The following is a 17,248-nucleotide window of genomic DNA, read 5'->3' on the forward strand; positions in this document are numbered from 1 at the left end:
GCTGAATGACCCTATCTATTCAGCAACCATTTGCTCACCACTGACACATTTTAGGGACGTTTCCAGGCATCTCTGTAAAAGAGCTTTGCTAAAATGTGCAGGTGTGTGTGAACCTCGCATCCTGTCCCACTCTCACTGCCAGCTTTAGCTCAGCATCCATATTTTTCGCATCCGTGTGGGAGAGAGAGAGAGAGAGAGAGAGGGGGAGAGAGAGCAAAGGGAGTGGCAGACGCTGACAAATCTCATGCCGGGAAGCCGACTGAGCCATCCCTGCACACACCATCTGAAGTTCGCCGGCGCCGACTTCTTTATAATTCACAGGATTTGGACTTCATAAGGTAATAGTGCTGTTTGTGAGAGCGGATCGGGTTTGTGTAGCTTGACAGGGGCGTGTGAAGACGGTAGCGAGCACGCCGCAGTGAAGAGCCAAAACAATAGAGCAGCAGAGTCTACGGCGCAGAAATGAGCCAGCAGACTAAACTTCCGCCTATTTTAGGATATATTACACGCTTTTTGCTGCAGCAATCTGTCTTTTGACCTGAAATTCACGCTGTGAGTTTTTAACGGAGCAAATTTAGGGTTTGGAAGGTTAGCTGTGATGACAGCATATCGAAAGTGCCGACCTCAGTGGATAATGGGTCTCATTTCACTAGAATACCGCAAATGACCTTGCTTTATTACTGATTTATCACTCAGGAAATCTTGCACTAGCAAAACAACGCGTTCACAGCCTGTCGGTGTAGATTACATTGTTTCAGCTTCATTCAAACGACAAAATGTGTTTTTTTTTGTGTATTTTTTTGCCCTGAAGCATCACGTTATTGATGCTGTGGCTCAGCCAGTATTCTGTTTATGAACTGGCATGGGCCATTCAAGGCCATTCATATAGCAAATTGCATCCATTCAATGGATTTCAAACGCTCATGGTGGTTGTCTTCAGTCCCGCAGGTAGAATGGAGAGGGATATCCGCCATCCTCACATTTAGTGCCTCGAAAAAAAAAAAAAAAAATCAACCCTTAATAAGCTGCGAAACTTGAAGTTTCTCCAGTGGACATAATGAACATGCTGAAGTCCAGTGGCTTGAAGATCCCTGGCAGGGGTCCTAAACACTCCAGTCCAGTGGGACGAACAACTGCTGGCCCATCAACCAGTCCTGCGGCTCAAAAAGACAGTAAGTCAGATTCTTCTGCGCCTCGCTCGCCTCCAGACTTAGATAAGCCAGCGATATGTCTCATCATATTAACCATCACTAGGCCCAGACAGAATGTGCAGACAGTTTTTGCATCAGCGTTATTTTAGTATTATTAATAAACTATTTATATATATTATAGAACTCATTAACATTTTGAATTTGCTCTTATTTTAATATTTTCAGTGTTTATTGAAATTGTTAGGTCGTTTTAGTAATGTTATTATGTCATTTTTAGATTTATATTATTTTTTAAACATTTATTTTTAGTTTTATGCCAGTTGTAGGAATTTTAAGTACATAAATGTGAGTTTTTTAAATGTGTATTTATGTTATTTGATTTTTTTAAAACATTTCTAAAATGATTTTTTATTAAATATTTTATTTTATTGCATTTTCTATTTTAATAAAAAACTATTTTAATATTTTCAGTTAACAGTATATAACAGTTACATGCTGATTTTGTGGGTGAAATTGATTTGAGTGTGATAAAATGGAGTAAAGTGTACATTTTTGACAGAGTGCTATGGTTGCAGATTCAGTATTGGCTGGATTTTTACTAATAAAATACTACCATGTTTTTTGGACATGGTACCATCATAATGTGGACTTGTACCGTGCAAATACCATGGTATATTGCCATAGTTATCACTCACTACAGTGTTATATATCTGAGTACCATCACTGACCCAAAGTACCGCCACAATGCCTGTAAGGGATGAGCTGTTATTACATTGGAATTACAGTGGTTTGGTTGAAATTTAGCTTTTTTTCACTGAAGTGGAAACAGAGAACTTTTGTTGCATTTTTGCAACTGTCTACAACTACGATTCAAATGTTTGGGGTCTTTAAGATTTTTTTGTTTTGTAATGAATTAATACTTTAAGCAAAAATGCACTAAATTGTTAAAAAACAAAAGAAAGACTTACAGTACCAGTCAAACGTTTTTGAACAGTAAGGTTTTTTTTTAAAGAAGTCTCTTCTGCTCACCAAGCCTGCATTTATTTGATCCAAAGTACAACAAAAACAGTAAAATTCTGAAATATTTTTACTATTTAAAATAGCTGATTTCTATTTGAGTATATTTTAAAATGTAATTTATTCCTGTGATCAAAGCTACATTTTCAGCATCATTACTTCTGTCTTCAGTGTCTCTCAGAAATCATTCTAATATGCTGAAATGATAGAAATTAATACTTTTATTAAGGATGCTGATGATAATAAAGACATTTATAATGTTTTAAAATATTTCTATTTCAGATAAATGCTGTTCTTCTGTATTTTCCATTTCTCAAAGAAACTTGAAAAAATTCTACTCAGCTGTTTTCAACATAATAATACACATAAATGTTTTTGAGCAGGAAATCAGGTTATTAGAATGATTTCTGAAGGATCATGTGACTGGAGTAATGAAGCTAAAAATTCAGCTTTGAAATCACAGGAATAAATTGCATTTTAAAATATATTCAAATAGAAATCAGGTATTTTAAATAGTAAAAATATTTCAAATATTTTTGCTGTATTTTGGATCAAATAAATGCAGGCTTGGTGAGCAGAAGAGACTTTTTTAAAAAAAAAAAAAATCTTTTGAAAAAATTTTGACTGGTTGTGTACATTGTTACAATGCTCTTTATTTCTATTTCTATTGTACAAAAATGTATCAGTTTCTACACATTTGGCAGCACAAATGTTTTCAACATTGATTATAATAAGATATTATTTCAGAAGGATCGTGTGACAAAAATTACGCTTTGTGATTACAGGAAAAAATTAAATTTTAAATATACTAATTTTAAATTGTAATAATGTTTCGCAACATTACTGTTTTGTTGTATTTTTAATCAAATAAATGCAGTCTTTCATGTTCAAGAACATAAAAAAAAGGACTGACCTCAAACTTTTAAATGGTAGCGTAGCTCAATTTGTTCACTCTTCAACTCGCTAGACCTACAAAACGGATCAATGGGTGCAGATCTCTTTATTCCTTGACGGTTGGATCTGAGTTGTGGTTTATTGTGATTAATATGGTTAATTATCTGTCGAATCAGATGACAAGCGCTGACACTGGTGATACAGACATTGGTTACATAAATCACAGTGGGCTAATCCTTGCTTCAGTGACGTGGCCGACCTCACATCCAGCCACAACGAGACCAGACCATGTTATTTACATTAGTTTGTGTGTCACCCAGAAGGGGTGTCATGGTTCAAACAGACTGTGGAATGCTTTGTTCGTAAAACACACACACACACATATACAGGAAGTGCAGTGAAAATCAGCAGTTGTGCTGCTTTTCACATAGAGAAGTCATCAAACATGTGATATTCCTGAAGGGAAGTTCAAAAGCCATTTTACACAAACCTCACATTTATTGGCCCTTAAGTCTTTTTATATCAGTGCTTTGTTTTTCTTCAGTCTCTACCAACAGTATGTGTTTTATGTTTAGCAAACGCAGCTCATGATATTTATAACTGCGTGGGTAAAACATGGTAGCCTGCCCTTTTTAAAATTTCACACCATGGTATTAACGTGTCAGGTCCTGTGGTCTAATGGTACCCATCTATGATACGAAGGAAATGCACTAGCATTGATCATAGTCCTCGGGCTGTTCTCAGAGACCGAAGAAGGGTGTGTGCTTGTGGCAAACTGTGACTTCAGGAATACAAGTATTTCAGCTAGTACTTTTTAGGGAGGTTCGTAAGAACACTTTCAGCATGAAGAAAATATTTCCAAAAAAAAAACAAAAAAAACACCCAACCAAATAAATAAATAATACATCATTAAAAAAAAAAAAAAAAAAAAAAAAACAGAATAAAGATTTTAAATGTGCTGCACACAATTACACAATTAATCTTGTGCAATTATATATATATGTATATATATATATATATATATATATATATATAATTTTTTTGTAGACTACACTTTCAAATGGCATGTAGTGTGTTAATTTATTTAATTAAAAGCATTTTGAAAGCAGATGACATGTTTTTTCTTTTTTTCTGATAAATTTTAAAGTAATCTATATGCTAGTTTAGAACATTGACAAAGTTCACTTTTAGATAAAAAAAGTTTACTGTTAGAATGTACAGTTTTTCACCTCATGGAAAAAAGACTAAAATATTGATAACTCATGTTGCTCTACAAAATGTATGAGAATATCTCTTTGATAAAGTTGAGGTCAAAAGTTTAAAGGTTCAAATGCTCACTGATGCTCCAGAAGGAAACACAATGCGTTAAGAGCCGGGGGTTGAAAACTTTTTGAATTTGAAGATCAGCATAATTTTAAGTTATTTTGTATTTTGAAAAACATGTAAGTGTCTTCTGAAGCTTCTGAAGCTTCTGAAGGGCAGTACTAAATGAAAAAAAAAAAAATATTTAGGCAAAATAAGAAAAATGTACACATCTTCATTTTGTTCAAAAGTTTATACCCCTGTTGCTTAATGCATCGTTTTTCCTTCTGGAGCATCAGTGAGTGTTTGAACCTTCTGTAATAGTTGCATATGAGTCCCTCAGTTGTCCTCAGTGTGAAAAGAAGGATCTCAAAATCATACAGTCATTGTTGGAAAGAGTTCAAATACACAAAAATGCTGAAAAACGTTCAATTTCTGGGACCTGAAGGATTTTTCTGAAGAACAGCAGGCAGTTTAACTGTTCAGGACAAACAAGGGACTCATGAACAACTATCACTAAACACAAACACAGCTGTGGATGATTCAGGTAACAACACAGTATTAAGAATCAAGTGTATGTAAACTTTTGAACAGGGTCTTTTTTATAAATTCGACTATTATTTTCTCTTGTGGACTATATGTAAATGTCTTTTATGTGAAATATCTTATTCAGTTTGGTACGAAATAAAAAATAACATGCATTTTGTATGACCCCTTTTATTTTGGTAAAATTATTAACATTTTGCAGATTCTGCAAGCTGTATGTAAACTTTTGACCTCAGCTGTATTTGACTAACATCAGGTAGCAAATCCGAATTAATCACTGTGATGTAATAAAGCCTATTTTAAAAAGTACAAACCTTTTAATATTGTCCATTCAAACTTCCTGTTTCAATACGAAATACATCAGCATGAGAGAACTAGGCTCGTTAAATGATTTAGTGGCATTTCTAAGATCATTTTCATTATTTAAAGGCTGTCAACTGATTATAATATAATTTTTAGCGTTTTATATTTAGTTTTGCAGTCATGTTTAGCTCAAAGTTAAAACTGAGCACTTATTTTGTAAACTGCATAAACTGGTCAACAATATAAACATCCTCTGGCCATGTAAAATGACATGATGTCAGCCACCCACAGACTGTGGCTCTGTACACTCCCAAAACTAGAGTTTTCCCTGAAGCTTTGTCACATATGCAGCCCAGGCACAGGAAATGAGTAGCACATTGGTTTAGACACAAGATTGTCTGAACCAGTGTAGCTTTTAAAGAGAATTTTGTATAAATTCTTTATGAATGCGTTGGTCGGTAGCATTTTTGCTTTAAAATGGTGCCACACAGTTTTTTACCCTACATTCTAAGTGTAGTTACTCTCGGTTTCTCTCAGCCTCAGATGGAGTGGCACTGGATCATTATTGTCTGATGGATAATATAGACTAAAATGGTGAACGTTCCAGTGTGGTTGGCTCGCCCCAGTGGAAATGAGTTCACCAGAAAGTGCTTTCTCATCATTGGAGGAAATTAGGTTTATATGTTTAAGCAAGATAGAATTTTTGGGATGCAACTACTAAAATTGTTTGATAAGTGAAGTAAGCAGCAGGAAGTCACATTTTTTAGATATGTTAGAAAAGAAAGCTGGCCTAACATCTTTAATCAGCTGAGTCTCTTTTATTGACAGGACTCAAAACATTTCTAATGTGCAGAATGTTTTGTGCATTTGTCACTACATATCTACAAATAGAAGGTTTTCTTCTCATGTTCCAAACTTGATTTGACTTGATTTAACAGATGAGAATTAGAAGCAATGTGCTGAAGAAAAATCTGATGAAAAGAGGTCAAGCAACTGGAAGATGAAATTGAAACAAGAAGAAAAATCTTGCCGAATCATTGCTCGAGTTGGTTCCATTCCTTTAGTTGCTCAACCTCCTTGGAATCAGTATTCATGCTGACAAATCTCTGCATGTCAGCATAGCCCTTAAAGGGATAGTTTACCCAAAAATGAAAATTCTGTCATTAATTACTCACCCTCATGTCGTTCCAAACCGTAAGACCTTTGTTTATCTTTGAAACACAAATTAAGATATTTTTGATGACATCTGAGAGCTTTCTGACCCTGCATAGACAGCAACATAACTGACACATTCAAGACCCAGAAAGGTAGTAAGAACATTGTTAAAATAGTCAATGTGACATCAATGGTTCAAACGTAATTTTATGAAGCTACGAGAATACTTTTTGTCTGCAAAGAAAACAAAAATAACAAATTATTATTAAATATACAAACTTTATTCAACAAAAATTGACAGATAATGTACTCACCCCCTTGTTATCCAAGATGTTCATGTCTTTCTTTCTTCAGCCGTAAAGAAATAGCTTTTTGAGTTGAACATTTCAGGATTTTTCTCCATTTAATGAATCAAATGATGAGGTTGTAAACAATAACAGCCGAGGAAGAAGGGTCTTATCTAGTGAAGCGATTGGTTATTTTCATTAAAAAAATACAATTTAAATACTTTTTAATCTCAAATGCTCGTCTTGCCTTGGTCTCCCTGAACTCTGTGTATTCTGGCTCAAGACAGTTAGGGTATGTCGAAAAACTTAGATTGTACTTTCACCCTCAACTTCAAAAATAATTTCAAAATCATCCTACATCGCTGCAGAAGTACCGATCCAGGCTATGCAAAGTGAACATGCAAAGAAGACCAAACACCCTTAACAAGAAAGGTAAAACAGTGATATATATATTTTGAAGTTGAGTGAGAACATGAGATGGGAATTTTTCGACATACCCTAACTGTCATGAACCGGGAAAAAAAATCAGTTCAAACAGAGTAAGACAAGACGAGCGTTTGACATTAAAAAGTATTTAAACTGTATTATTTTTATGAAAATAACCAATTGTTTCGCTAGATAAGACCCTTCTTTCTCGGCTGGGGTAGTTTACAACCACATTTGGGATCATTTGAAGCCACATTTAAACTGCTTTTTGGAAGTTCAAAATCAGGGCACCATATCAGTCCATTATATGGAAAAAAATGCTGGAAAAAAACCTATAATAAACATAATTTCTTTATGGCTGAAGAAATAGTTGAGTTGGAGTTGAGTAAATTATTAGGAATTTTTAATTCTGGAAATGAACTAATCCTTCAATATTTAGTAATTTTGTTGTTAATTTCAGGTATAGGGGAGGATTGAGGGATCTAAAGTATGGTCATGCAGAATAAGACATTATTATGAGCTTTGTAAGTACTAATACAAAGCCAATATGCTAGTAATATGCATGCTAAAAAGCAACTAGTTAATAGTGAGAAATGTTCTCTAAACTAAAGTGTTACTCTTTCTATAATTGTATAATTACACTGTAACAAGGACCCCTTAAAACAAGGTGTAACCAAAAATTACTATCTAAGAAGTTACATATTTTTGTTATCAGGAAATACTCTTTCATTTTCAGTGGGAAAAAGAGGGAGTGTTTATGGTGGAAGAGTGATCAGGACTCCACAGAAAGCTTCAGAGATAGAAATGTGTGTGTGTGTGTGTGTTTGTGTGTGCAGGGGGCGGTTAAAGGCTGAGCTGGGGTCATTGTGTTAGCTTGTGCTGCTGAATGGTGGGATTGAGATGGTGGGAGGAGGAGTGCAGGCACAATAGTGAAGTGAGGCTTGTGTTCTTCTCTTCTTCCTGCATCACTCCTTTTTCTTTTTTTCCCCTTACTGATCTAGTGTTACCGTAGCAACGCTGCCACTTGGGCAAGAAATGCACCAGAGCCTCCGCTCGAGCCCCGCAATGGGCCGGGACTTCCTGAATGGGCCTAGTTTTCTCTGCCGTGGTGTAGTGCTCGTGTACTCCTCTCTTGAGTCCCGGCACATGCACACACACACTCCTTCCGCTTGTGTTTCGCTGCACTGGGTTGAGTGTGCTTCATTGCTGCCCTAATGTGTGATGGGCATTTTGGATTGTAATGGGGTCATCGGCCAGTGAAACAATGAACAAGCCTATGCAGCAAATTGAGTAATACTTTCTTAGGTATAAATATGTATATATAGCTTGTGATGTTCCTCATTTGCTGCTTTGGATAAAAGTGTCCGCTACATAAATAAGTGTTAAATAAATGTGGTACACAAAACAAGAAATTAGGGAAAATGTCTAGATCTACATATCTACATGGGCCATTCTACAGAATTGGTTCAAAAAATAGTCTTGAAAAAAACTCTCTTTTTCCAGAAATTTTGTATGTATGCAAGTTGTATAATATCCAAAGTACAAATTCTCCCCAAATTTGTCACTACCAAAACACAGTAATATATAATTTCATAAGAATGGTTATATTGACTTATTAAGATTTTGTTTACATCTTCCTTATTTTTTCTATTTTGTTGAAGTTTTCTGAGGTAAATCAATAACAGTTACAATTTTAACAATATTTCAAGTGTGCTTTATGAGATTTGTTGTATTTTTTTGTAAAAGGCAAAAAGTTGATCATACTGATTTCAAACTTAAGGATTCATTAGTTTGAATATACACTAAACCAAACACTATCATTACATCTTAATTCAGCGTACTTATTTTTGTCAAAACATCCTATGTTTTGGTCATCACAGCACATTTTCAGTATTGACAGTAATGTTTTGGTAGCGAACACATCACGTTTCAGAATTTTATTCCACATACTAAAACATACTAAAATACAAAAAATTTGCATAACTGTACAATTTTGTTTATTTCCCCCAAATAAAAAAATTATGTGTTCCCTTGTCACTACTGAAACAATGATGACATTTTCGGTTGTCACTGTTTCGGTAGAGACAATTTTATGGGAAAACACCCAGAAAAACAAAGATGTCACTGCCGAAACTTCACCAAATGTTTCGGTCATTGCTGTTTCGGTAGTGACAATTTTAGACACTTTTGAACCTGCTGATTATAGAAAAATGGTGTTCAGTAGTGACATTCCTTAAAGTTACACACAGATTTTTCATACTTTTGAACACATTTACCTCAAAATGATGGGGTCTATCTACTCACCATGTAGCTATGAGAGAGAGTGACATAAATATTTCCTGATCATAAGTGTAGGGGTGTAGTTAAAATCAGTCCCAGCCAATGGACTAAAACATACAGTGTTTTGGTAGTGACATGAAAAATGTGGGACGCATTGTTTATACATTAAGTTTCATAATTTACAAAGAAAATGTAAAATAAATATATATTTTTTAAATTCACTTTAAAAAAAAAATCAAAAAAGATATTTTTAAAAACAACAATGGATTAGAGGGTTAGGGTTCAGGACAGCCACCTCCCTATTGAATCTACTAAATTATGTTATCTACTAAATGATGATTTTATAGATATTAAAGGAGAAGTCCACTTCCAAAACAAAGATTCACATATAATGTACTCACCCCCTTGTCATCCAAGATGTTCATGTCTTTCTTTAAAGAAGATCAAATACAGCATAAAACAGTGATATAAGACATTAAACAGTATATAAATTGTATTATTTTTATGAAAATAATCGTTTCGCTAGATAAGATCCTTCTTTCTCGGCTGGGATCGTTTGCAACCGCATTTGGGATCGTTTGAAGCCGCATTTAAACTGCATTTTGGAAGTTCAAACTCGGGGCACCATACCAGTCCATTATATGGAGAAAAATGCTGAAATGTTTTCCTCAAAAAACATAATTACTTTACGACTGAAGAAAGAAAGACATGAACATCTTGGATGACAAGGGGGTGAGTACATTATATGTGAATCTTTGTTTTGGAAGTGGACTTCTCTTTTAAGCTTACTGATATTTTAAATATTATTGTGGGTTTCAATAGATAATAAAATGATCTTAGTAAGCATCTAAGATTTAAATACTTAACTGCTTTTTAAATGTATTTTTTGGATGTGAGACAGATATTTACACCAAATCTGTATAATGGCCTTTATATACTTAAGGAATACTACTCCTAAATTGTTATGATTTATATTGTCGTTCTAAACTTAAGTTCTTGATCTGTTCTTGATATTTCCCAAAAATGTAAAATCTGTCATAATTTACTCATGCACCGTCGTATTGTTCTAAACCAATTAGACTTTTGATCTCATTTTAATGAAATTTTTAATGAAACCTAAGAGATTTCTGACCGTCCATTGAAAGACCATTGCACTAATACTTTCACACTTCAAACATTTCATAAAGACATGGTAAAAGTAATTCATATGAATTGCCACTTCTGAAAAGACACCATCTCTTTATATGATGAACAGATTTAATATAGGCTTTTATTTCCATTTAAACATTGATCAACACATATACATAGAGTACATCAAACATGCTAAATTGAAACATTCTTGCTTGACCAGCGAGAACCAATGAAGTTCTTTTTGGAACTGACCATGTCAGACCATTTTTTTGTATTCTACTCTATTTTCTGCCAGAAAAAGAGATTTGTGTATATATTTCCATCACTGCTGATGTTAACACGTCTGCTTCTGTGTGGTAGACTACTGACCTCAATAATAGTTGAATAACGTCCAAAATTCTCAACGTAGACAGTCTGTCAGCTCTTAGGAGGCACACCGGCTTAGCATTGTTACGCGCCATTTCTAAACAACAGCGAATTAAATCAGGATGTTTTTTTGACTGATAAGCAACCCAGAGTTTTCTTCATATCATATCACCACCATGTTTATCAGTCCAAGAACATGTTGGAGCAATTGAGAAACAAAAGCAGTCATCATCCCCCTCCCCCAGCGCCAGTAACCCCCCACACACATACACTGAGGTTTAAAAGACCGACTGAACACACATTAAATGAGTCGTGGCTCACACATCATCACTGTATCCTTCAAGCGGTATTGGGTAAGTGGCATGTGTCAAAAGCGCCACATGTGCAAAGCACTCAGGTTCATAAACTATTTCACTGCAAATCCCACTGACCCAGATTTGTTCAGAAATTAGAGTGCTGCTCAGCCTTGCATGAAGGCTGCAGACATGAGCGAAATGATGAAAGTTCTCTGATGCCATGCATTAAATGAGCTGTGTAACAAGTGTTGACAACATATGCTGCGAAATACACAGAACACTGTAAATTCTTAAAATGGGTGTTTATCCACGTACCTCATGTTGCTGTACTGTTTATCATTGATTTATTAAGCTCCAGTTTATAGTCAACAGCCTACACTGTCCTAAGTAAATATCCTTTTAATTCAGAAAATGTCATGTTATGTCATTAATTACTCACTCTCGTGTCTTTCCAAACCCGTAAGACCTTCATCTTCATCTTCAGAGCACAAATTAAGATATTTTAATGAAATCTGAACACTTTCTGACCCTGCATAGACAGCAATGCAACTGACATGTTTAAGGCCCAGAAAGGTAGTAAGGACACGTTAAAATAGTGGCTCAACCGTAATATTATGAAGCTATGAGAATACTTTTTGAGTGCAAAGAAAACAAAAATAATGACTTTATTTAACTATTTCTTCTTTTTTGTGTCAGACTGTGCCATCATTCACCATTCTATATCAGGCGTTCTGACATAGAACCTGGATGTGCTGTGTTTTGTTTATAAGCAGATGAAGATGCCATACATAAAATAGTCTTCGTAAATATGTCTGAAGATTTTGACAGAGAGAATGACTTGTAGTTTCTTGGCCAGCCTTAACCAGAATATACAAAGAGTGAACTAAGAAAGATGGACTTACATCGGAACACCGACTCCTGCATTAGCAGCATCACACTGAATGTGCATTGAAGACTGACACGGAAGAGATGAAATTGGCAGAAAAAATGTTTTATTTTCGTTCTCTTTGCGTACAAAAAGTATTCTCATAGCTTTGTAAAATTAAGGTTGAAACACTGATGGACTATTTTAACAATGTCCTTACTACCTTTTCTGGGCCTTGAACATGTCAGTTGTGTTGCTGTCTATGCAGGGTCAGAAAGCTCTCAGATTTCATCAAAAATATCTTAATTTGTGTTCTGAAGATGAATGAAGGTCTTACGGGTTTGGAATGACATGAGGCTGAGTAATTAATGACAGAATTTTCATTTTTGGGTGAACTATCCCTTTGACTCTGCTTTTTAAAAGAAATTAATGTTTAATTCTCAAATAGTAATTCCTAAAAAAATGAAAAACTTTTTTAATATTTATAATTATAAGAGGAAACAATAGTTATATTAAAGAAGAACTCCACTTCCAGAACAACAATTTAAAGATAATGTACTCACCCCCTTGTCATCCAAGATGTTCATGTCTTTCTTTCTTCAGTCGTAAAGAAATTATGGATTCAGGATTTTTCTTCATATAATGGACTGATATGGTGCCCCGATTTTGAACTTCCAAAATGCAGTTTAAATGCAGTTGTAAACGATCCCAGCTAAGGAAGAAGGGTCTTATCTAGCAAAACGATCCGTTATTTTCATAAAAGTAATACAATTTGTATACTTTTCAATCTCAAATGCTCATCTTGTCTTGCTGTCCCTGAACTCTGTGTATTCTGGCTCAAGACAGTTAGGGTATGTCGAAAAACTCAGATCGTATTTTCCTATATCGCTGTTTTACCTTTTTTGTTAAGGGTGTTTGATCTTCTTTGCATGTTCACTTTGCAAAGACTGGGTCGGTACTTCTGCAGCGATGTAGGATGATTTTGAAATGATTTTTGAAGTTGAGGAAGAAAATACGATTGGAGATTTGACATACCCTAACTGTCTTGAACCAGAACATACAGAGTTCAGGGATAGTAAGACAAGATAAGTGTTTGAGATTAAAAAGTATTTTTAAATTATTAAAATGTAAAAATGACTAAAAATAAGTGTAAAAATTTGTTTTTTAATGAGAAATATTGTTTTACTAGATAAGACCCTTCTTCCTCAAGATCGTTTACAACCGCATTTGGGATCATTTGAAGCCGCATTTAAACTGCCATTTAAACTGGAAGTTCAAAATCGGGGCACCATATCAGTCCAATATATGGAGAAAAATCCTGAAATGTTTTCCTCAAATAACACAATTTCTTTATGACTGAAGAAAGAAAGACATGAACATCTTCGATGACAAGGGGGTGAGTACATTATCTGTAAATTTTTGTTCTGGAAGTGGACTTCTCCTTTAAGAATGATTTCTAAAGGATCTTGTGACACTGAATCTTGAAGTAATAGGTGCTGAAAATTCAGCTTTGCCATCACAGCAATAAATTATATTGCTATAGAAAACAGTTATTTTAAATTAATAATAAGTAATGATTGTTCTCAATATTACTATATAATTGTATTTTTATTCAAATAAAAGCAAATACAAATGTATTCTGTAAGAGACTTGTTTCAAAAGCAGATCTTCTTGCTAATCCCAAGTCCTTAAACAGCAGTTTCCAAAGAATATCATTCTACTTAATACCATGGTTGACCAAGTAATAATTTATAGCTAAACTTGTTAAAACACATGGTAGGGACACTAAAACACCAGGATCCTGTGATGGTAAACGATCATGCTAGATGAATGAAGAGACTAGTTGTAATGACTGATCTATGATTAAAGGGTTAGTTCACCCAAAAATTAAAAGTAGCCCATGATTTACTTACCCTCAAGGCATCCTAGGTGTATATGACTTTTTTTCTTTCAAACGAATCCAGTCAGGGTTATATTAACAAATGTCCTGGCTCTTCCAAGTTTTATAATAGCAGTGGGTGGGTGTTTTTGTTTAACATACCAAAAGAAGTCCAATAAAGCACATCCATCCATAAAAAAGGGCCTCACACAGCTCCGGGGGTGAATAAAGTAAGGAAACCTTGCTTCCTTTGCTACTGTAAACAAACGTTGGTCCTTGCGAGACTAACATATTCTCGCTGCGCATACGTCCTACTTCATCCACTCAGAACAAGAGAGAAGTGTTTATAGCGTTTTAAATATGGATATTTTTCGGAGCCGTGTGAGGCACTTTTTTATTATGGATGGATGCACTTTATTGTGCATTATAAAGCCTGAAAGAGCCAGGACATTTATTAATATAACACCAATTGAACTCGTCTGAAAGAAGAAAGCCATATATGCTTAGGATTGCTTGAGGGTTGTTAAATCATGGGCTAATTTTCATTTTTGGATGAACTAACCCTTCAAATACCATCTGTGACATACTGTCACAGGAAATCATTTCCACTTATGCCTTATTTTGTAAAAACATATGCACTGTTTCAGTAATATATCCAATAAACTGGAGATGTAGAAACTACAGGGATACAAGAAAAAGGAACAAAATCCAACACTGTTTATGTGGAGCTCAAACACCCACAGTAATTACATTGGTATTGCATAATTAGAAGTTCATCCACCTACAGCAGTAGTTCCACCACTAAAAGATACTTTAGACTTTACATCTCAAATTACACAATTTTGCATAGCAGAATGAATCAAATAGTTTGAGCCACAGAGACCCTCCAAAATGCCTTGCCCCATTGACCTCCACTGTAAGTCTGTTATAGTACATACAACTTTTTATTTGTTTTAACAAACTCAGAGGCAGTTCTATTGTAACTGACAGTTATGTTGATGAAGCTTTGTTATGCTGAGCCTGTAATATGTCTATAATTATCTACTATTCAATCTTTTCTATCCACAGGTTGCCCCTACAAGCAGACGACTCCCACCCCTAGCAGCAACGCCTCAGACAAGTCCAGCTCCAAAGCCTCTGAGGTGGGTGATGAGGTAGCCGGGGACTTCGTAGTCGGTGAACGTGTCTGGGTGAACGGAGTCAAACCAGGAGTCATCGCCTATCTTGGAGAGACCCAGTTTTCCCCAGGACAGTGGGCTGGAGTGGTGTTGAATGACCTGGTTGGAAAAAATGATGGCTCTGTCAATGGGGTGCGTTACTTTGAGTGCCAGCCTTTGCAGGGCATCTTCACCAGGCCTTCCAAGCTCACGCGGCAACCCATCGGAGACGGGAGCGACGAGCAGCAGCAGAACGCACAGCTGCAGGGTGGTGCGGGAGCATCCGGCCAGCGTGTGGTCATGCCGCTCAGAGAAGGCATGCTCAACAGCTCTGTCAAAACCGGCAACGAGTCAGGATCCAACATGTCTGACAGTGGATCTGTGAAGAAAGGGGGAGAGAAGGACCTTAAGGTTGGAGATCGAGTGCTGGTGAGTGTTGAAGCTTTTCTAATTGAGTATAATAGTGTAAATGTGTATATATACCAAGACGGGTATATTTTTAATGAAATCCAAGAGCTTTCTGACCCTGAATATACAGCAACACAATTGACACATACAAAGCCCAGAAAGGTAGTAGGGGCATTGTTAAAATAGCCCATGTGGCATCAGTGGTTCAACTGTAAATTTTGTAAGAAAACAAAAAGAATGACTTCATTCAGCAATTTCTGCTATGAAGGTCTTATGTGAACAACATGAGGGTGAGCAATAAATGACAGAATTTTTATTTTTGGGTGAACTATCCCTTTGGCATATCACATATCAAATCAGCAACAAAGTCTGTCATGAACTGTCCAATAAGTGTAGATACTTGTACTCAAAAAATATTAAAAAATCATATATTTCAGATTGGTCCAGTCATTTTTTGTTTGTAACTTATTTCAAAAACTGAAACTTTCATATATTCTAGATTTATTACATGTAAAGTAAAACATTTCTAAAGTGTTTTTTTTATTTTCTTTTTAAATTTGATGATTAGAGCTTATAGCTCATGAAAGTCAAAAATCCAGTATCTCAAAATATTAGAATATTTACATTTGAGTTTCATTAAATGTCCATCCCTACAGTATAAATTCAGGGTATCTCTTGTTCTTTAAAACCACAATAATGGGGAAGACTGCTGACATGGCAATGGTCCAGAAGACGATCACTGACAACCTCCACAAAGAGAGTAAGTCACAGAAGGTCATTACTGAAACGGGTGGCTGTTTACAGAGTGCTGTATCAAAGCATATTAAATGCAAAGTTGACTGGAAGGAAGAAATTGGGTAGGAAAAGGTACACAAGCAACAGGGATGACCACAAGCTTGAGAAAACTGTCAAGCAAAGCCGATTCAAACACTTGGGAGAGCTTCACAAAGACTGGACTGAAGCTGGAGTTAGTGCATCAAGAGTCACCACGCTCAGATGTCTTCAGGAAAAGGGCTACCAAGCCACTTCTGAAACAGAAACAATGTCAGAAGCATCTTACCTGGGCTAAAGAGAAAATTAAAAGTCTGGAGGAAGACTGGAGAGGCACAGAATCCAAGCTGCTTAAAGTCCAGTGTGAAGTTTCTGAAATTTGGGTTGCCGTGACGTCTGCTGGTGTTGGTCTGCTGTGTTTTATCAAGTCCAAAGTCAATGCAGCCGTCTACCAGGAGATTTTAGAGCACTTTATGCTTCCATCTGCTGACAAGCTTTATGGAGATGCTGATTTCCTTTTCCAGCAGGACTTTAGCACCTGCCCACAGTGCAAAAACCACTTCTAAGTGGTTTGCTGACCATGATATTACTGTGCTTTATTGGCCAGCCAACATGCCTGACCTGAACCCCATTGAGAATCCATGGGATGTTTTCAAGAGAAAGATGAGAAACAGTCAATCCAATATACAAATATGTCCAATATACAATATCAGTAGTGCCTCAGCAGTGCCACAGGCTGATTGCTTACATGTCACACTTTACTGATTTGTGCTAGGAGCAAGGAATTTGTTGTAATATGTGCTGCCGACCAAGTATTGAGTGCATAAATGAACATACTTTAAAGAACTTGAACTTTTCTGTTTTGCAAATCCATTTTTTGATTGATCTTAGTAAATATTCTAATATTTTGAGATACTGGATTTTTGACTTTCATGAGCTGTAAGCTCTAATCATCAAAATTAAAAAAAAAAAATTTAGAAATGTTTTACTTCACATGTAATAAATCTAGAATAT

At 35.6% G+C, this 17,248-nt stretch overlaps 1 protein-coding gene across 5 annotated transcripts in view; it reads left to right on the plus strand.

Moving 5' to 3' along the window:
- clip2 (CAP-GLY domain containing linker protein 2) overlaps positions 1 to 17,248 on the plus strand; it is a 51,724-nt gene continuing 34,476 nt past the window's right edge. For 3 of the 5 annotated variants that reach the window (XM_051108795.1, XM_051108796.1, XM_051108798.1), the window contains exons 1-3: positions 2 to 338; positions 941 to 1,172; positions 14,967 to 15,484. In XM_051108795.1, coding sequence (XP_050964752.1) covers positions 1,058 to 1,172; positions 14,967 to 15,484 — 633 coding nt within the window. In that variant the 5' untranslated portion in view covers positions 2 to 338; positions 941 to 1,057. Of the gene's footprint in view, positions 339 to 940; positions 1,173 to 14,966; positions 15,485 to 17,248 lie in introns of all 5 variants that reach the window. The other 2 variants (XM_051108797.1, XM_051108799.1) reach the window with 2 other exon arrangements.

Source organism: Labeo rohita, chromosome 5, assembly GCF_022985175.1.
Source record: "Labeo rohita strain BAU-BD-2019 chromosome 5, IGBB_LRoh.1.0, whole genome shotgun sequence".
Taxonomy (NCBI): Eukaryota; Metazoa; Chordata; class Actinopteri; order Cypriniformes; family Cyprinidae; genus Labeo; species Labeo rohita.